Below are 20,631 nucleotides of genomic sequence, written 5' to 3' on the forward strand. Positions count from 1 at the left end.
CCCATGTTGTCATTTTTAAACTTTTGTACACAGTTTACGCATCATCTGCCAATAATACAGTGTTTAACACCAGTGAAGAAACTTTTAGTGGCATGTTATGATGTAGACCTATCAGACGTAAAATGTACATAAATCCTTAGCTTTCATTCAATATAAAAACAACCCAAATCTGCATGTACATCCACAGTCAAATGAGTGTTGAATCAACATTGATTCAATGTAGAATCAACACAAATATGCATGCAGATCCACGTTCAGATGATGGTTGAATCACCATTGATTCCTAACTTATTCAATGTAGAATCAACACAAATCTGCATGCAGATCCACAGTCAAATGAGTGTTGAATCAACATTGATTCAATGTAGAATCAACACAAATATGCATGCAGATCCACGTTCAGAAGATGGTTGAATCACCATTGATTCCTAACGTATTCAATGTAGAATCAACACAAATCTGCATGCAGATCCACAGTCAAATTAGTGTTGAATCAACATTGATTCAATGTAGAATCAACACAAATATGCATGCAGATCCACGTTCAGATGATGGTTGAATCACCATTGATTCCTAACTTATTCAATGTAGAATCAACACAAATCTGCATGCAGATCCACAGTCAAATGAGTGTTGAATCAACATTGATTCAATGTAGAATCAACACAAATATGCATGCAGATCCACGTTCAGATGATGGTTGAATCACCATTGATTCCTAACTTATTCAATGTAGAATCAACACAAATATGCATGCAGATCCACGTTCAGATGATGGTTGACTCAACATTGATATAATGTAGAATCAACATTGATTCATAACTGATTCAATGTACCATCAACACAAATATGCATACAAGTTGACATACAGATGATGGTTGAATCAACATTGATATGTCAGTTATGGTTGAAACCCTAACGTTGATTCAACATACAAGTCACCGACCACTTTTAATGTTGTTTCAATGTCAGCGTTCAACGTTGATTCAATGTTTCTGGCTGACATTGATTCAATGTTGTTTCAATCATTCTGTGCTATCTGGGTAAGTCACGTTATTGCTTGGATTTTACGGCGCCACCTTAAGTCCCTGAACTTCACATTTTAACGGAAAAAAAAAAAGCTCAATGCGACGTGGATGTAACGAGTAACGCGACGGTTTTGTAGAAATGTAGTGAAGTAGAAAGTACAGATACTTACTGCAAAATGTAGTGGAGTAAAAGTAGAAAGTATCCATTACTAAATCTACTTAAGTAAAGTACAGATACACGAAAACTGTACTTAAGTACAGTAACGAAGTACTTATACTTCGTTACTTCCCACCACTGTTGGATTGGCACTTTGGACACTTCTAGTGTATGTGACTTAACACATTTAGGAGCTTAACTATAAGAATATACAATGCAATAGAAAAGTCTTCAAACCTCATGAACCTGTTTACCTTTTTCACTTTGCAAACACAAATTTAGTCAACTGCTGTCATTTTTAAATGTTTCATGCTAATATATTTGACAGACAAATTTCAGTGATTTTTTTTTATAAATCTGAAGTGGAAGGAAAACGATTCACAACTTTGCAACAATTCTCAAGTACAAATGTGGGAGGAAAAAAAGGGTGTATATTTTGTATTTTTCTCTAATGTTATCTCTGCATTAATGTATCTTTTCTCAGGGGTTTGTTAGAAAACACTGTTGAACAAACAGCATCATGAAGAACAAGAAACACAACAAATGGCAAACAGGTTTGGAAGAAGGTTGTAAAGCAGGATTAAGTAAGGAAACATTATTCCAAACTTTAAACATCTCGATCCGTGATACAAAATCTAAGTGGAAAAAGAGCATGGCAAACTGCAAAGCTATCCAGCTACACCGGCAATCCAGGCAAGGAGAATATCAATTGAACAAGGATATTCATGGTAACTGACAGTGGTACGAAGAAAGTTACTGTTGAAACAAACTCATAAAAATGTCTGCGTGCAGTTTGTCATACGCAAGAATTCTGGAAGCACGTGGAAGAAGGCCACCAGGTTAGACCAAAAATGAACTTATCAGGCCACATACAAAACTGTACATTTGATGGAAAACTAATGCAGCACATCAGCCTGAACGTGCCATTCTCAACATGAAACATGATGGCCAGAGCATCTCATGCTGTAGGGATGCTCTTCTTTAACAGGGCCTGGGAATTTGGTCAGAGTTGATGGTGAAAAGGGAACGGGACAAAAACAGGATAAAATCCTGTCGGATGCTGCAAATGTTTTGAGACCGGGGTTTGAGGTTCACTTTCCAGCAGCAAAACAACCCTAAACATGAATCCAGAGGGACAAAGGAATGCCTCAGATTTATTCATATTTACATATCCGTTTGTTACAATGGCTAAGTCAAAGTTCAAAATTAGATCCTCTTAAGGATTTGTGGCAAGGCTGAAAAAATTATGGTCACAGACTGCCCCAATTAAATTGTCCTGAACCTGAGTTATTTACCCTTAAATTTAAGTTTATGGCTGCACTATAGAAAAATATGAAAAATTCCAGCGGATAGGAATACTCTCATGCAGCACTGAAGAGGTACAAATCCCTGCCATGTAGTCTGCAAACAGGCAAATGAAAGGAATGCTTGTGGCTGTGTACGCTGCATGAGTTTTTCGACTCATTGCCAGAGGTTGCGTGGGTGTTTGTGGGAGCTTTCATGACAAGTGGAAGCGGAAACGTTGATATTCGATTCTCCAGCCAATCAGAGAGTTGGGTTCAATGTGTGGGTCTGGTCTGACAATACAGCCGGACTACAGTATATATTGACCTTGACTTTGGGGACAGAAACAGAACAAGACATCGGAAGAAAAGCAACCGATAAAATAATAGCTTGACTACAGAGAGAACCAAATCTACAAGACACCATGAAGACTCTGGCTCTGCTCTCCATCTGTGCTCTTCTGTCGGTGTGCTGGTCCATGGGAGGTACGGAGAAAAACCTTTGTATCAAATGTTGTTGATGTCAGTGATATGTGTGTGTGTGTGTGTGTGTGTGTGTGTGTGTAGATGCCTGACATTGGTTTGACATTTTGTTTTGTCCTGTTCAGCAGTTGAACCCGAGGTCGTCGTGGATCCTGCTGCTGACACAGCCGCTGATCCCGCAGCGGATGCTGCCGCTTCATCATCCTCTTCCTCATCCGAGTCTGATTCAGCTTCATCCTCTGCCTCCGACTCTGCCTCCGACTCCTCAGCCTCCGATTCAACATCAGATTCCTCCTCCTCCGAGTCCTCTGAGTCTTCTGAGTCCTCCTCCGCCGAATCCTCAGAGTCTTCCTCCTCTGAATCAAACTCCTCAGCCTCTGACTCTGCTGCCTCTTCATCTTCCTCCTCTTCGTCCTCCTCAGAGTCAGCCAGTGCCGAAGGTAATCGGTTGGGGTTTTGTTGAGTTGAGAATAATTTCTCTGGTTTAGAAATATAGCTCCATATTAGAACTTACAAAAAAAAAAAAAACAGTTTAATATGTTGTTTTCTCCTTCGTTCCTCAGAGTCCCATGTGGTTATGAAGAGAGACCTGGCTTCTGTTCTTCTCAGGAGAAGAAGAGCTGCCCATGGCAGTCTCAGCCCCCTGCAGCTGGAAAGGTATAATCAATCTTATCTTATCATCTTAACGTTTGCAGAAATATTTGCAGTTAATTCAGCTAATTGCTGTTGGATCAACAACTGATGCTATACGTGTCTGACTCGGTCTTTCTCCCATTTCTTACAGCCTTAAAGAGGTGTGTGAGCTGAATGTTGCCTGTGATGACATGGCTGACACTGAAGGCATCGTCGCTGCGTACACCGCCTACTATGGACCCGTCCCTTTCTAACTTAAATGGTCCTCTTTCATCTATTTTTGGGCATTTTTTTTGTGCCTTCTGATAGCAATAACATTAAAAATGCTCCCTTAAATCCAGACAAGAAGCAGGGGGAACAAAAAAGAACAAAATGGAGAGGACCGAAGTGTCTTCTGAATTTATAAGCTGCCTGTCATTGCATGCACGGACACCCGCAGCAGTCCTGCATGTGGTCCTGTTAAGGGTTCCCCTTTAGGCTGGAAAAAGGCACATGGAAACACAAGCCTGTGAATTATGTAGAAGCCCATCCAAGTGTAAATGATTCTTTTGTCCTATAGAGTTATTCAATGAATGGTGCTACGATTTGAAATGTATTCTGTGTTAATGTTTTTTTTTTCTTTTTTTCTTTTTTTCTTTTTTGTATATGATGCTTTAACTTTTACTTAATTAGCAGTTCTAATGAGCAGTGGATGTAGGAATAAGCTGATTTTGTTTGTGTGCAATAGGTGTATAAACACACATCTGCAGTCTGTAATAACCACAAACTGCCTCTTGGTTTGAAAAATAAATTATTTTGTTTTCTTTTTCAAATTGTTGTCTTGTCCTAATTGAGATGTGAAAAAGACTTTGTCCTCATTCTTGCTTGTGATCACAAGTTCACAACAGTGTTTACATGCAGGTCTTGGGGTCGTAATTAACAAATACTAGCTAATGCATCACACACATTTTAAGCTCTTGGGCTACAATTTTGTTTTTGGGACTTTGCTCTTAACAGCTGTTGGTCAATGCTGGAAATGAGCGGCGAGGGAAAGTTACCACTGAAACACCAGCATGAAGAACCTATTTAAAAGGAACATGACATACACATCTGAACACAGATAATGCATTAAAATCACATTTAAAGTTGACAACTGCGTGAAAAGTCCATTCAAAAGCTGCAGTTGTCTTCAAATACCTTGTGGTTGGCTTGTATCCACCATTAGATGGCAGCGTTTTCAGTCCAAACCTTGGCATAATGACTATTAGAACCTTCTGAATGCAAGTGAATGTTGACAGGATGAAAAAAAATATATATCTTATATCTTATATAATATATCTTTCATGCACCAGGGAATGTTGGCAACTGGCTTGCATTTATATTCACCCCCTTCCATCCCCTAAGTGAACTAATGAACGCAGGCGTTCTGTGAAGGTCTTTTGTTTGTTAGAGCACACTAGACAGGACAAGGACACAATTCTAGCTAACTTTTACAGTGAGGTTCAGTTATGAACCGAGATCCTTTGAACATGTTTGGATGACAGTGTTTGTCACGCCACATGAGACATGGTGATAGCAGCGTTATCCAAAGAGAATGAGTTCCTTTGTCTCATGTAAAGAAGTTAGAAAAAATGAATGGGGAGATAGACTGGGAGAAAATCTGTTGCAAAAAGACTTGAGTTTGAGTAAATGTTTGTTTTGTAGCATGGCAATGATTCTGATTACACAGAATCATTGATGGAATGGCTGAAACAAAGGCATAAAACCCAGACCTAAATTCAGCTTCAAATCTGTGACAAGAATAACAAAAATAATGTTTATATCAGCTATCTGTCCAGTCTGACTGAAAATAAGCAGCTTTGCTGGGAATTGACCAAGGCTGGTGAAAACACATGTAAAAGACTTGAAGCGGTTCTTGCTTTGACAGGTGATTCTATTGACTCAGGGGAGTTAACACAAACTTATGCCGCACCTTCAAGATTTGGTAAACAAATGTGAAAATCATACAGTGTTTTCCTTTACCTTAAAGATGAATAAAATACTTTGGAATAAATCTAACCACATCTTTGAATCATGCCTTACACAGCAAAATATTCTATTTTAATAACACAAATGGAAATGTCCCAGTTGTATTTTCTCAGGTCCATTTTCAAACTGGAATGTCAAATACATTTGTTGAAAGTGGCTGATGTGAGAGAACATCTTTCCACTGTGCATGTTGTCCTACTTCCGACTAAAGTATTCAGCCTTTGTTCTTGGAGGTGATGTTTCTTAGAAAGGGGCAGTGTTGTGATAAATTTGTAGATAAAAATTGGCCATTCGGAAGCACTTTAAGCACTAATTTGCTGACATATTAACAAAAAGTTTAGATAAGCGAGCGTGTGTCACATTGTGCAGTGTGTGAGTCAGTTCTTTACAATGAGCATGTGCCGTTGTGGTTGTTTTGTCATGCACAGTGCACAATCAACGCTGATATATTGATTCTGTAAGTGGTAGTCTTTGAACATGTCTCTTTGCCGGGTCAACAGTTTGATTTTCCTCAATACTGACACTTATGTTCCAGAAACACAAAAGATAAAAAGGAAAAAAAAAAACTTGACAAATGAGGCTGAATATTAAAACAAACCCGCCTTGTCATCTTTAAAGAGCACACAAATGGTGGAATAGTAATTGGACAGATGTAAGGATGATGATAAGGTTTATTGACACAGAGCTTGTTTGTTTCTCAGAATGTGTTGAAGTGTTAATTATCTGTATTAATTGCCCACACCCACTTTGTTTTGTCATGGAAAATACAGCAGATAACTGTGATAAGAGGGCAATAAATATAGGGTCAACAATACATGCTGCTCAGTAAATGTTTTAATGATGACACTGGTGTTTTCAGCAAGACAGTTACTGAACTTCACCGATCAATCATTTATATAGCGTTATTTTGTGTTTCTCAATATTTAATACCATTGTTCAAAATACATGGCTTTAAATTAAATAATAAACATGTAAAATGTTTAATTAGATGTAAAGTCATCCAAACTTTCTATATTCTTTGAATACAATAATTGTGCATTGTTAGATTGGGTTAATAGAAAATAATCTATCTTTTCAATTGCTAAATTATCAATACCTTAAAATGATGTGTAATTAATCTTTGTCTATTCTCTATTCACAGTAAAATAAATGTACGTAAAAAAAAAACATATAAAAAACTGACAGATATGTGAACAACTTTACACTTCTGTTTAGTCTTTTCCACGTCTTTTTGCAGTTTAACACATTTCACATCCTGCATGTAGAAAAAGCTCATGACACATTTTGGAAATTTCACAATTTAACAGCATATTAACAAATAGGTCAGGTTTATGTAGCTACTCTCAATTATAAAAGAAGATTAGCTAAGTGTGCACATCCAGGTGTAGAAAGGGATGTCTAAAGCCTCTTCCCCTTAAACAATAAGGGCAAGGGCATGCAGGAATTATTGTTGTAGTTATTCTTGCTTTTATAGCACCTGTTTTGCATGGAACCTTTTTGAAAAGGAATTACAGACATCAAGTAAAGCATCAATGAAAAGGGTGCATAAGTTGATGTAATATTATTTGCATAAACAGCTAAAGGTTTCTTCAAAAAAAAAAAAAAATTAGAAATCCCCCTTGGCACTGACTTCTCTGTGACATCAGCCCAGAAAACCTCTGATTCTGCAAAATGACATTGATCAGATCTGTGTCTCGCAAGACACATCAGTGTTTTGATACAACCGAACGTCAAAAACGTAAAAGTGAAATCAGTCGGGTAAAAGTTATAACCAGAGTAGCATACTGTCAGACATGTTAGATGCATTGCATCTGCAATCTGTCCAACAAAACAAAAGTGGAATCCTAATGAAATCATTACTTCGATGAACCACAACCATCAACACTTCGCAGTGTTTATCGTTTTTCTTATTACTTTTCACTTATAGGTATATAAATATTTTTTATTTCTGTTTGTCCATGTGCCATGACCACTGTTCCTCTACAAATCATACAAAAGAAATCACATACAAAATAAATACTACATCTCAAAGTTTTGCTACTTTTATAATATCTAGTTCTATTTTTGTCTCATCCTCTACTTCTTTCTCTACAGCCATCGCTGGATTATCGTATGCTGCTTTCTGCATTTCTGTGCTCTGCTCCACAGATTCTTGTTCTTCATGTCCCTGATCATCATTTGAGCCTTGGCAGCATTTGCAGCAGCAGCAGCATTTGGCTGTGAATGCTACAACCACTTTATCCCAGGGATCCAGGGAGTGGGCCCAGAGAGGGAGGAAGTCCCAGGATCGCAATCCTGCAGGCAGAAATCCAGGTTTCCTTTTCTGCAGCACGTTGATCACTACCACGACAATCAACATGACAACTAAAGGTACACCCACGCCCACAAGGACCTGCCACCCGGCCAGCGACAGGCTGAATACGAGGAGGGGTAAGACGAAGAAACAGAGGATGATGTACACTGCAGCAAACCAGCGGTAGCTAGCGGTGATGTTTCCAAGACTTTTAGACATCCGGATGGGGAAACGAGTGAAGGGAATTGGATACCACAAAATGATTCCAGAGATGTTGAACAGGAAGTGGACGAGGGCAATCTAGACAAAATGATTGAAACATTTTATGAATTTCATTTATTTTACTTACAAATAAAAAAAGTTACATTCTTTCTATGCACATTCAGGCTATATCTGCCTGATGGAACGATCCTTTACATCCAGTGATTTCTGTTAAAGAGGTAATTCACAGCCATCGATTGTTAAAGCAGTAATTCAAAATAGTTTGTATGTGTGAAGCAAATGTGCAATGCCTGTTTTTATAGGGTTTTGTAACATACAAAATCAACACATTTATTATTTTGTCATTGCCTTTTCACATTTTTATTTGACTTAAATGTTTTTCATATTAATGTCATATTAATTCAATTAGATTTATATATCCGTCAAATGGTATTAGCTACATTTTTTTAAAATGACTATGTCTCTAGATAAAGAAGAAACAGTTGTGTTCAATGCTACACCAAGCAAGTAAAAAATATATAAAATGAAGGCGTGCCAGAAACATTCCCACATAGTGACCATTACCAGTTAATTTGTGGATGGTTTACTGACCTGTAGAGCATTCGCCAGTCTATCTCCGGGACTAGCCATGGCTGCCAGAATGGCTGTGGTGGTGGTGCCAATGTTTGAGCCCAAAGACAGTGGATATGCCCTCTCTATGCTGATGACACCAATACCTATTTCACCAATAATTCTCAATTAATTAGAATCAAACACATTTTTCAATACCACTTCTTATGTCCACTTATTTTACACATTGATTGTTCTCACCAACAAGAGGAGTGATGGCTGACGTGAACACCGAACTGCTCTGCACAATGAAAGTCATTCCAGCTCCGACTACGATGGCGATGTAACCCGTCACCCAGCCAAACGGAAACGGGAAATCTGTGCACACGTACACATGCATGCACGTGCACGTCTTAACACTTTTTTGCCCACTTGTTCGTGCCATTCAGGTGACTGGATATCCAGAGTGTGAAGTTGCTCACCGGTGTTGAGGATTTTCTTGATGACTGAAGCCACTTGCCCCTTCAGCATGGAGTTAAGCAACTTTACGATGCAGACCAGGCAGGAACAGAGGACCAGCAGAGAGAGAGCCAGCAGGATGAGACCCACAGCCAGGTCAGGCAGGTTCACATTCACAAAGAGGTGATTACCTGCAAAAACACATACACACACATCCACACGCACACACACACACACATGAATAACATGAAGGTGATGACGTTGAGGATGTACATAATTCTGCACTCAGAATGATGTACATTTGTGATGATGTGTCAAGAACACCTATTGAATTGCTTTATAACAAAAGTACTGAATCAATCACCTGGCAGTAGTGGAATGCACTGAAACATTATGAGTTGTAAAGATGTCATGACAAGATTTAAACTTCATACTGGGGAAGAAATTGCACTTAGGGGATTTTGAGCAAGGTAGAAACTAATGACCTACTGGGATTTCCGTACACAGCCATCATCAGCTCAATAAAATAGAATATAGCATCCTGTAAAAACATCAGTCTCAATTTTGCTGACACCATTTTATTGTATTGAAATCTATGTCTTATTTTTATCTATGTTGAGTATGTTATCTGTTAACAATGTCATGCTGCCCAATAATTGCCCTATTCTGGGATTAATAAAGGACATCTTATCTTATCTTATCCAGTAAATGAACATAAGAAGGATACACCAGGTGTAATGTCATATTACAGGCCACTGCTGATGTGTACTGTTGTTTTTATACTCTAAATTGGCTCCAGTTTTCACATTTTAGGCAAACGCTACACAGTATGCTATAGTCAGCTGCCAGAAGTGGAGATGAAAACAAGAAAAGTCAGCCAAAGAAAAATACTTGAGGGACCTTCAGAGAGTCTAGAAAACTATTGATCAAGACCATCTTAAAAGATTACAGATCAGGGGTCATAAGGCACACAAAAATGATGGTTAGGTATGTTTTCATGTTTTACAGTCATGGTTTGGTAGGTTTTCGGTAAACCTCATTTAAGAAAAACAAATAAGAAGACATATTATTTACTTTGGTTGGCAATTAAAAAAATCTTGTCAATTTCTCAAATTAATTATATTTTGTTAGTAGAAGGTACAGAGCTGATTCAAGTTTTGGTTGGATTTTTTTTAAATGGATAAAGCAGTATAAACATTGGCCCAGTGGTAGATAAGGTGGAGGTTCCCAGTTCGACTCTCGTGCCTTGCCTATCCCATTTGGCATTAAGCATCTGCCAAGTCTGTGTGCACGCAGCTGTGGTGTGGCAACGGCATGAAGGGAGATGTCCAAAGACAACAATAACAAAGTAGTAAAAGCAGAAATAACCAATGTCTGGAGAAAATATATTTATTCAGCCCTCTTTTCTCAGATATCTATGATTTAAATGTTGTGCAAACAATTGCATTCAAATGGTACCTAGACACAGTCTTATCTACAAATCTTTATCACTGTTCACTGTGCTTCAGTAGAAACACAGAGAACGACTCAGAGGTTTATTATATATCTGGTTGTGTAATGTGGTTGTGATGTGACAATCCTTCATTATATTACTGACTACATCATACATTTTGTGATGATTTTTTTTTTCAAATGAGTGTAAAAGAAGAAAAATTTCTTTGTCTTACATTTCTTTATGTTGGACATTACAGACACGTTTTTCACTATTACAGTATTGTTGCCCTCAACCCAGCAGAGCGTTGGAAAGGTGCAGTTCTCTACACCAGGAACTGTGACGTTCTGTAAGATCTAAAACACAAACACAGTTAAGACAGTAATTAATGTTCATCTTGCGGTTGTACACTGCCAGCAATTTGTGGCAAATCTGACACAGCTCACTGCGTGTCTTACGGTTTCGTTTGCAGTTTGGCACCATATCTTGATCATGCTTTTATTCCTGGCATCTGAGTCTCCACTGGCAATTCCACCGATGACAGATTCATCCAGCTGAATCAGAAGAAAAGAAGCAAGCAGTTCAAGGATAAAAGCACTTTACAATTGTCTCTTATCATCCAGATAAAGACGGGAACATGGAGACATCATCAAAGGGACTACCAGCATTAAACGGCAGATTGAAATGTATCTCACCGTGACATTTTTGTATTTCAAAAAAGTGGTGGCACTGTTTAAAGGAAATATGAATGAAAACCCAGATAAACAATGGCAGAAGAGCCATCCAGAATGCCGATCTCCAACACTTATCTTCTGATGGTTTACGCAAGGACAAACGTATCTTAGGCCTAATAATTAAGATAACATTCACGGCATCTCACCTGTATGATGGCCTCTGTGAGGACATCAGTGATGACGTTCAACAGGTCTGGCGCCTCTCCGCTCTCGATCTGAAAGGACTCGATGATGAGCTCGGTCACACGGTACAAGTAACCGCTGGCCACTTCCAGAGGCAGCAGCACCAGAACAGAGAGCCAGTTAAAGAAGTCGTGCACGGTAGCCCCCGCAAAAGCCCTAAGTGCGTGGAGAGAAAAAATGTTAGACTTCAACATTAGCCTCCAAGCAATGCAACTCAAATTATTATAATAGCTCAGCATGGACATTTGCATCAGCTGTATATTTATTTGAGGTTTGAGTTTTCCACATGTACTGATTCTTTGTTCTTCAACTGAGGTTAAAAATGATGAAAATTCATAACCTCTTGCACTTATGCAGCTTTTCACCATACAAGCACAAACATGTAAAAGCCTAGTAGATTCACAGGTCCAACAAGACTTGCAGTTGTAATTACAGCGAGAGCAAGGCAATAAGATTCTTTCCACATCATAATTATGCACCACTCTGACTTGAACTATGAAATACTTACAACATTTTGTGGTTGTATTGTGACTAACAGTTCAGTGGGGTTTGCACATTTCTGCAAGGCACTGTATGCATTTTCTGTTATCCAATTTGCTATTTATATTTGGAAAAAAAAAAAAAAAAAAAAGGTCTTCCTCACTGTTTTGCAAAACACCAGTGACCCTTACATGTTTTGTAACATCCTCGTGGTTAGCTAAGGCTAACGTATTTGCTTTTTTTTTTTTTTCAATAGTTACATCCTTCAGTAAATAAGAAAAACAGTCAAAGTATTTACCTGCGAAACGTACTGCGGTCACCAGCCTGCGTCATGGCGACCAGCGTGTTTGTAACAGAAGTGCCAATGTTGGTCCCCATGATGATGGGAACAGCCACCTGGACTGTGAGTACTGTCAGAGAACACAGATCCAGATCAAACCGTATCATCGTCTATCCATGTGTTCTTTTAACCCCTCGGCTACGTGCTGCGGTTGTTTAAAGAGGTTCACACTCACTGCCTGAGGAGACCATGCTGACAACTATAGAGGAGGAGGTGGATGAGCTTTGGACGAGCAGGGTGACAAGAACGCCAATGACCAAACCAGCCAGAGGGTTAGACAAGATGGAGTTCTCCTGAAAGATGTCGCCTGCTGCTCTGCCTGGACAAGATGAACAAGGGACCATCTCATATCTATTTTATAACCGTGCTAAGTACAAAATGGATGCTGGTCTGTCATTTTGATGTGAAGAAATTATTAGAAAAAACATAATTCATGACTAAATTACATTTATTGTACAACAGAGGCCTTTTTTTTTTTTGCACTACTTTATGCAGGTTTTAAGTTAAAAAAATGCGTTTACCTCCAACGAGCTGAAAGGCTGAGCTGAGGATGTCGAGGGAGCAGATGAACATGTAAAGGAGGCCCAGCAGGATGATGAACTTCAACACTGAAACCAGCACTCTCAGTACTTTACCCTTGGTATCCAGCGCTGAAACAAGTGAATATATGGGCAAAGTCGTGAAGAGTGGAGCAGAATAATCAGGTTAAACGCATTTTTTTTTTTTGTTTGGTGTTGGAAAAAAAAAATCTATATTTTATTTAATTTTTAATGACTATGCAGAAAACTGGCAACAGAAACGTTGATGAGATACTCAGCCTTGACGGTGCCTTTATCTTAACTTTGGCATCCCGTCAGCAATATTTTTGGCTCCCACTCAGCAGTTACTCCCATTATTACCACGATCATATAATTTATTACACCCATGCGTTCAGAAAGAATTAGGTCAAAGATCAATTTATTGCTCTCTAAGTGTTAGTGTGATCATGTCTGTATTTTCTGCTCCGTTTGTGTTCTAATTCTATTGTCTTCAGTGCCATTTGACTGCTGGAATTGAAGCCTATTAATAGAAAATATAATTGAGAATGCATTTTACTATGGGTACTATGGGTACTGTTTCCATATGCATGACAGTGCCACGTTTGTCTGTTTAAACAATTATTAACCCCATGGGTCGTCTATCACTCATCCTGTTCAGGAAGGATATGTGTTCTGATTAGATTAGTAACGTTACTTCAATATATTTTTAGTCAAGTAAAATTAAAAACTATCCATCCAAGAAATTAGAGTAAAAAGTATTTGGGAAAAACGGCTACATGAGTACTGAAGAGCTGATCAGAACATCTGATTTCATATTTAAACATAATTTATAAAGTTATGTGCAAAGTTTGGTCATTTAAAGACTAAAATAGTAAAAAAAAATCCATCCAAATAAATATTACAAAATAGCAAATTATGGCAGAAGAAATACTTTTCCAAGTATTTTAGTTTCAATATAAAATGTAATTAACTAATACAGCAGTTAATGTATGTGTGTAGTTAGAACAGGCTAAAGTACTTCCAGTACTGTGTAGTGTATATAGATTTTTTTTTTTTTTTTTTTACTGAAGTAAGATTATCTATACTTCAAGTGAGCAAAAGTAATTAGCTACTGCCCATCTCTGGTTCTGGTTTCCCATTATAAACTTGTTTTGGTCCTATATTTATTAAAAGCGAAGAACCTTGCAAAGATACTGACTGAAGCTGCTAATAAGAGAGACTCTGTACCATCAATTAAACAATTTACTGACACCGGCTGAGAGATGTCACTCAGATACTCAGAGAGACACCCTAAAAAGTGACATAAAAAGCCATATTACAGTTTGAAAATGCACATGTGACATAATGAATGACCCAATTTTTGTCCTGCAATCTAAGGAATTACAGCCAAAACTGAAGTCTTTGGCTATAATGACCGTTGTTATAATCGGACGAACAGAACAGGAAGTTTGGAACTCTGCAAATTTCCTCCTCTGCAAATTTTTTTTAACATGGTGGAAGCACCATGTTAAATTCAAGTATTTCACTGAGTTGTTTTTGTCACTGCATAATGTTTATTTGTGTGTGGCCAGCCAAGGCACTGGTGATGGAAATTAGCCCTGGCTACAATCTGACATATTTACATTGTGTTCATCAATATGTATTGTCCCTTTACAAATAAGTAAAATGCAAATACAAATGTTGCTTGGGTGTTTTAGTGCAGGAGGAACTGGTGATCATCAAAAAAAGCAGGCATCATGAGGAAAAAAACAATATGTGGGAATATTAAACAAACAATAGAAAACATCAGCCTAGAAGCTAAAGTACAAATGGGTCTTCAAAACAGACAGTGACCGTAAACCTACAACTAATTTAGCTAAGAAGAAGCTTCTTCATAGAAAGTTAAATCATATAAACCGTCCTTACCTGACCATGGGACCCCTGTGTCTTTCAGCTCAGGAAGATCCCAAGGGTCCTCTGAGTCCTGCTCCACCAAAGCCAGAGTGGAGTGTGCAGGGCTCGCTTTGACATCTGAAACATGTGAGAGTCCAGATTAAATGAATGAGCCATTTGTCTTTAGAAATCACTGTTTTACATGATTCTATATGGATTACTGTCATAAAAAAAAGAAAAACGTAACCTTTAGTTTTCTTTTCATATTTCTCATCTTGGTTGTCCTTAGTGTTGTTCTGAAAAAGAAAATAATACACAGTTGATGCTTGTGATATATTGCATATGCAAAAATGCTGTTTGCTGTATTTTAACTTTAAAAAAACAACAACACATTTTTACCATATGGAGCCGGTGGTATTAGGGTGTTTTTTTTTTTGTTTTTTTTTTGACACATAAACATATTTTTTACCCACAGTATGACACCTCTGTTGGTAAGCTCTGCAGATGTAGCCGCCCCTCCCTCCAAAACAAAATGAATTAAAAAAAGAAAAGGCCCCCTCCAACATACAGACACACACACACATCTGATCACATGCCATGTTATCGATCTTGCAGTCACATGCTGCGGTTGCAGTAAAATTCCATTCTCCCAAATAAATGCATGAACAAAAGTTTTACCACTGAAAAACTTAGTCTTTATTACTTTACTCTTTGATAACAGACCTCCTCTAACTCCTATGAATTTTCTGATAAATACATTTTTATTCCCGTTAAGTTTCTCCATGCAACTTAACTTGATTAAATGTTTCATTTATTTAATGACTAAATAAATGAGACATTAAATAAATGTTTAATGTGCTCATTGTGAGCTTTCCACTGGCAATTTCCCCAAATTTAATGCAATGTCTAGACAACGCTAGTAGCATTAGTCATCTAAGATGCCCTATGCATTAGGAACACATTTTGATTCCATGTACATCAGCTTAATTTCTAAAATGTTTTCTTTTTATGTAGATATTGCATGTTTTGTTTCTTGTGCCCTGTTCTTATGATGGAAGATTAAAAAAAAAAAAAACTCTCTGCTCACCTGTGGCACGCCGAGGGAATCCATGCTCCTTTGGTGGGAAGTTCACCTGGACCGCAAGTTCAGAAATGCTGCCTCTTTACAAACGAGGCATCAGAAGAAGGTGTGATGATTGCCCTCACATCCCTCCTTTAACACTTCTGTTTATCACATAATCTGGACACACCTTTCAAACTTTGATTAACCTTACCTGTCGCTGGTGTAACATCTCTTCCTGCTCTGTCGCAATCCATTGCTCACACTGTACCCGGCCATAAGCCTGGAGCTGATGTGGTCTCCCTGCGCCTGTACACCTGCTGCTGGCAAACTTGAGCTCACCTGAAATGCTTTGCAGATTTTACACCCAGAATCTATTACTAGTTCTTCTATTTTCTTGTGTGAAGGAGTGACCATCCGCAGACCTTTGCTGAGAAAATCCTTTTTATTCCCCCAGCCGTTAATATTCTGCATTAAAACGCCTGTCACTCCAGCTGGTTGACTCTTTGATTAACTGCGGGAGAGGACCCGCGGGACCTCATGGGAATAGCTGGCTCGCGGGAGGGGTACAGGATGTGCCCTGAATCAAAGCGGTACAACTTGAGTTTGTGGTCGTGTCAGTGGTCTATTTTTGGAGTAAAAATCTATAGATTTTTCTTTTTAACAATAGTCACCCACTGGTCAATACTTCAGAGATCAGTCGACCTACAAAGCAGCCGATGGGAGCTTAGGGTCAGTTCAGGTCAAGCTAATGTACTGGACTTTCCATGGATGTTTCGATAGTTGTGAGTGACTTTTCTATTGCTTGTTTAAATGTCACAACAACTCGTGAATATGTTTTCATGATTCCTATCCGCCCTAATATACTCCCGAGTTCCTCATTTGTTTGGTGCACCTCACTAAAAAATACTTCGTATTATTTCTCCACATTTCATCATGTTATTACCACAAATGATATTCATTTTAATGAGATTTTATATGATGGGCTGACATAAAGAGGAACTGGAGTGAAGCATTGGTTTGCCAATCTTTTGAGGGATGTTTCTCATTTTGAGACTGAAATCGACTGAATTTGATTTTTATTAGTACATCAATCTAAGCTATAAATGAGGGATAAAAACTAGAATAACTTACCTTTTTCTACACAGTTTTGTCCCAGCATATCTCACAAAGCACAATCTTACCAGTATACGTAACTGACAGAATGGTTTGCCCAGCTGACCCCTCTGTGACCCGGTGAGACTAATGTCAGCACACATTATCCCAGATAGCCTCCTGGGACTGGTTTAACAGAGAGCAATGATGAATCTGTCTGACAGACACAACTGGACAGAGAAGATGATATGTAATATATATATTGCCTCACACAGCATAATTCAAATTAAAATCGACTTCTCTAATTTGGTTACCTTACTTTTACATTTTTTGTTGTGTCTTGTAAAATCTGAAAAGTTTAAAGATTTTTTTTAAATGCAAGTCTATACAGAAAGCAGCCCAAGTGTAGTCTTTAGTGTTACTTTGCAAGTGCAAAAGCACCATCTAGGGCCCAAGTGCTGCTATTACACCTTGAAGGAAAGCGATCACATTCCAAGCTGGCCTTTTGGTGTGAACCCTTATGTTATATATCTATAGATATGGGGGATAACACTGTAGAATAGTGTTCATCTTCTTTGATTGGGATGAATCACCCCACCATAAAGCTAAAAATGATTCAGAGTTGGTTTGACTCCAAACCTCCCAAATTTCAACACAAGCCAGGTTAGACTTTTTCCCGTTGTTTTGAAATGCAGTTGCAGTGTGTTCACTACCATCAGAGGGCGCTAACTGACGATGTATGTTTAACTTTCAAAATAAGATACAAATGGAAACTTGTTTAATAAGATGCATCGGAATTTTTATTTTGTCCATGTATCTTAATTATTTTTCATTATCAAGGAACAATTGTGACCCTTTTTCCTAGTTGAACCGCTTACATAAAGCCCAGTTTTGTTTCTACTTCCGGGTTAAATAAGCGTCGCAGGCGCAATGACATTGTACCAAACACTAAAGAAGTCTGGCTGTTGTGTGGTTTCTACTTTGTTAAAACACATGCTTTGAAGAGCCAAGAAGTGCTTGCCGTGCCGTCAACATGTCTACTAGTCTTTCAGGGTTTACAGAGGAGCAGCAGCGCAGAACAACGCAGGTAAACACACGCTTTACCTAAGCAGTTAGCCTGACACCTAACTTTAGCTTGCATTGACTTTGGAGACAAACAGCCCTCTCCCCACTCGCGTTTTTAATCTCATCAGTCTGAGGCTGCAGCAGTGTGCTTATAATATCTGGAGCAGTTTAAATGAACGGGTTCATTTCATCTCACATTATCTAACTTAGAAATTAAATTAACTAGCTTCGTGCTTTACAAAATAATGCTTATGAACTTGGAGAAGCTTCCTTTTATATCAGGATGGCCCTGTATATAGTTTCATCTATCTTTGTATCAACACTAATCAGAATCCCAGTCCCTACTGGGACTCTGGTTAAAGACATGTTCCTACCATGCTTTGCAGTGTGGATGGTTTGTTTTGGTTGATTTGTGCTGCTACTTTTTCACCACACAAAGTGGTTTGTATGTTCATCAGCTTCACTCTCATCTTGCTGAACATCTTCTGCCTCATACTTTGTTTTGGGCAAAATGGAGATGGGACTTCAGGTCCATCACTGATGGCTATTTTGTTGACAGATTCTCCCTCTCTGTCACCATAGGACTCTTGTCTTCTTCTCTGACTGACCCTCTCCTTGTCCAGTCATTTTAGGTAGAAGGTAGTGTGTGGATAGGTTTGCAGTTTTGCTATCCTGTTTGAGATATTGTAAAGTTTGGATATTAATTTATGTAGCGATAAACTAACAAGGGTTACAATTGATTGCCTCTAATTTAACATTCATGCAACCATCAGCAGGTGCCACTGGGAGAAAACTACGTCCTCACAGAGGAGGAGAAGAGAGTATTGAAAGAATGCAGCCGTGAGAGCTTCTTCTATCGATGTAAGTTTAAATAAGAAATCAAAATCTTTTCAAGGTCTTCAGCTGCTTTTTGCCCACATGAACTTTTTACAATAATATTTTCCTTTCTTTCACAGCGGTGCCCTTTTCCGTGGTCAGCATGGCGATCACTCAAGCCCTAGTTGCCAGAGGTAATTTGCATCCCACCGTGAAATCACATTCATATGTCAATGTCACGTCAGTTGAACCTAAACGTCGCATGGATCTGTAAATGTTTGTAGGGACTCTGACTCGGTCTCCGAGGTTTGGATCTTTACCTAAAGTGGCCTGTAAGTTAACGCCTCTTATGTCTGAGTGATAACCTTCACATGTCGCCTGAAATTATGGGGGGGGATAATGTTGAATTGTCTGACTGTTGAAAGTAGAACGTATTTTCAGTGTTTTTTTTTTCTTTTTCGTTTCTGTACAAATAAGCTTCTGCGTATGCTTCATCTTCCAGTTGCTGGCTTTTGTGGCTACATGGCTGGGAAATTGTCGTACATGAAAAAGTGCCAGGAAAAGTTCAAGAAGCTGGAGAATTCTCCTCTGGGAGAAATCCTGAGGCAGAGGGCAGGGATGCCGCCGCATTTGTGAGTCGGACACACAGCAGGCGGCAGCCTCCTTAAATTCTCTGACTGTCTTTGTCTCAGTTTTTTCCAGCAACAGCCTCAGTAGCCGCTTTTGTTTGTGTGCTTCTCCTCACAGCCCCGGTGGTCCTCAGTCAGAGCTCAGCGACCCAAACAGTCCGTCGTTTGACTCCATGTTCCAGCCTCCAGACGCTCCCGGCGCAGCGTCCAGCCAGACCAAGGATCACGAATATGGATTCAGCTCTGACCCTCCTGGACAGATGGACAGAGCAGATGACTTCAGTGCTCCAGGTTCATATCAGAAGAGTCACTGTTCACCTCAAACGAGAGCACTGCTACTCCTCTCAATTTCTCAAGTCGACTTATTAAAATAATTTTTTCTTTTTCTTTAAGCAGTAACTTTTTAAAATCATGCTCTATCCAGTACCAGTAAACGGCAAACGCCTAATGGCAACCGCTAAAATTTCTGCATGTGGTGCACAGCTGTTATCACTTTACACAATTAGTTGTCGGTCAGTCATAATTCAATTTTGATTGTTTATATGACGTAAATCTCTTCGTCTCTGTTCGCCTCAGTACAGTCGTATTTGGAGGAAGACAGAGTACCTCAGAAGAAATCGATCCTCTATGAGGACCTGAGGCTCAAAAACCGGGAGAACTACGAGGTGACGCTCACTCAGAAGGCTGACACCATGCTCAAAGCGCCCACAGAGAAGGTCCCAGAGAGAAGCAAGAAACCGGGTGAGCGGCTGCGGTTGGAAAGTTGTAGCAGAAAGTACAGCAAAGGAGGAGGAGATAGACGTGCATAGTTTGGATGGAAAAGACTAAACCTTATCATTTTCGGTGTTGCTTACGTTTCAGAGAAGAAGAACATCTATGGAGACACGTGGGAAGAATGAGTCCTTCCATTGGCCGGATGATGTGCCTGTGCTCTGACATCATCGATAACGGTGTGATGTAGGGCTCAAAGTTCTTCCTGTTCTTCTGCGTTTTTGATTCAGTTCGTGAACAATGTGACATTGACGGTGTGAATTAAACCAAACTGGTCGATGACTTGCTCTAATTTGATGTTTTTATTTGAGTTAATTTTATTAAACAATATCGGGTTATAAAATAGATGCATCGTTGGATAAAAAGGACAAATCTTTCTTTTAAAAGGTTTTTTTTTTGGGGGGTGGGGGGGATCAAACAGTTCTGTTTAAGAGGTTTGTTGGAAAACATTACTGAACTAAAAACTTTTTTTTTTAATCATTTTTTTAAATCATATTTTGA

The 20,631-nt window shown here is 38.8% G+C and overlaps 3 protein-coding genes across 5 annotated transcripts; 2 read left to right on the plus strand and 1 right to left on the minus strand.

The window, feature by feature from the left end:
• Nucleotides 1–2,800: 2,800 nt before the first annotated feature.
• bglapl (bone gamma-carboxyglutamate (gla) protein, like) lies at nucleotides 2,801–4,396 on the plus strand. Of its 2 annotated transcripts, none has more exons than XM_014982354.2 (4): nucleotides 2,801–2,954; nucleotides 3,080–3,391; nucleotides 3,515–3,608; nucleotides 3,736–4,396. In XM_014982354.2, exons 1-4 carry the CDS (start codon nucleotides 2,894–2,896, stop codon nucleotides 3,836–3,838), a joined length of 570 nt encoding a protein of 189 aa, XP_014837840.1. In that variant the 5' UTR covers nucleotides 2,801–2,893; the 3' UTR covers nucleotides 3,839–4,396. The 2 variants fall into 2 exon arrangements, with proteins under 2 accessions (XP_014837840.1, XP_014837832.1); XM_014982346.2 differs by having other exon boundaries at nucleotides 2,805–2,954; nucleotides 3,077–3,391.
• A 1,848-nt stretch (nucleotides 4,397–6,244) lies between these two features.
• On the minus strand, nucleotides 6,245–15,805 carry slc34a2a (solute carrier family 34 member 2a). The gene is made up of 14 exons (XM_014981431.2): nucleotides 15,782–15,805; nucleotides 15,178–15,192; nucleotides 14,942–14,990; nucleotides 14,728–14,832; nucleotides 12,805–12,933; nucleotides 12,459–12,602; nucleotides 12,242–12,353; nucleotides 11,427–11,619; nucleotides 11,005–11,100; nucleotides 10,782–10,902; nucleotides 9,138–9,305; nucleotides 8,917–9,033; nucleotides 8,698–8,822; nucleotides 6,245–8,184 (listed from the first exon to the last, which is right to left on the minus strand). Exons 1-14 carry the CDS (start codon nucleotides 15,803–15,805, stop codon nucleotides 7,618–7,620), a joined length of 1,965 nt encoding a protein of 654 aa, XP_014836917.2. The 3' UTR covers nucleotides 6,245–7,617.
• Nucleotides 15,806–17,735: 1,930 nt separating this feature from the next.
• unm_sa25545 (un-named sa25545) lies at nucleotides 17,736–20,412 on the plus strand. Of its 2 annotated transcripts, none has more exons than XM_088005009.1 (8): nucleotides 17,736–17,936; nucleotides 18,691–18,775; nucleotides 18,871–18,924; nucleotides 19,015–19,062; nucleotides 19,233–19,362; nucleotides 19,478–19,650; nucleotides 19,936–20,100; nucleotides 20,221–20,412. In XM_088005009.1, exons 1-8 carry the CDS (start codon nucleotides 17,883–17,885, stop codon nucleotides 20,256–20,258), a joined length of 747 nt encoding a protein of 248 aa, XP_087861135.1. In that variant the 5' UTR covers nucleotides 17,736–17,882; the 3' UTR covers nucleotides 20,259–20,412. The 2 variants fall into 2 exon arrangements, with proteins under 2 accessions (XP_087861135.1, XP_014837821.1); XM_014982335.2 differs by having other exon boundaries at nucleotides 17,738–17,936; nucleotides 18,688–18,775.
• Nucleotides 20,413–20,631: the final 219 nt, after the last annotated feature.

The sequence above is a fragment of the Poecilia mexicana genome, unplaced genomic scaffold (genome assembly GCF_051168715.1).
Source record: "Poecilia mexicana isolate PSO_F unplaced genomic scaffold, ASM5116871v1 scaffold_1, whole genome shotgun sequence".
In the NCBI taxonomy this organism is placed as follows: domain Eukaryota; kingdom Metazoa; phylum Chordata; class Actinopteri; order Cyprinodontiformes; family Poeciliidae; genus Poecilia; species Poecilia mexicana.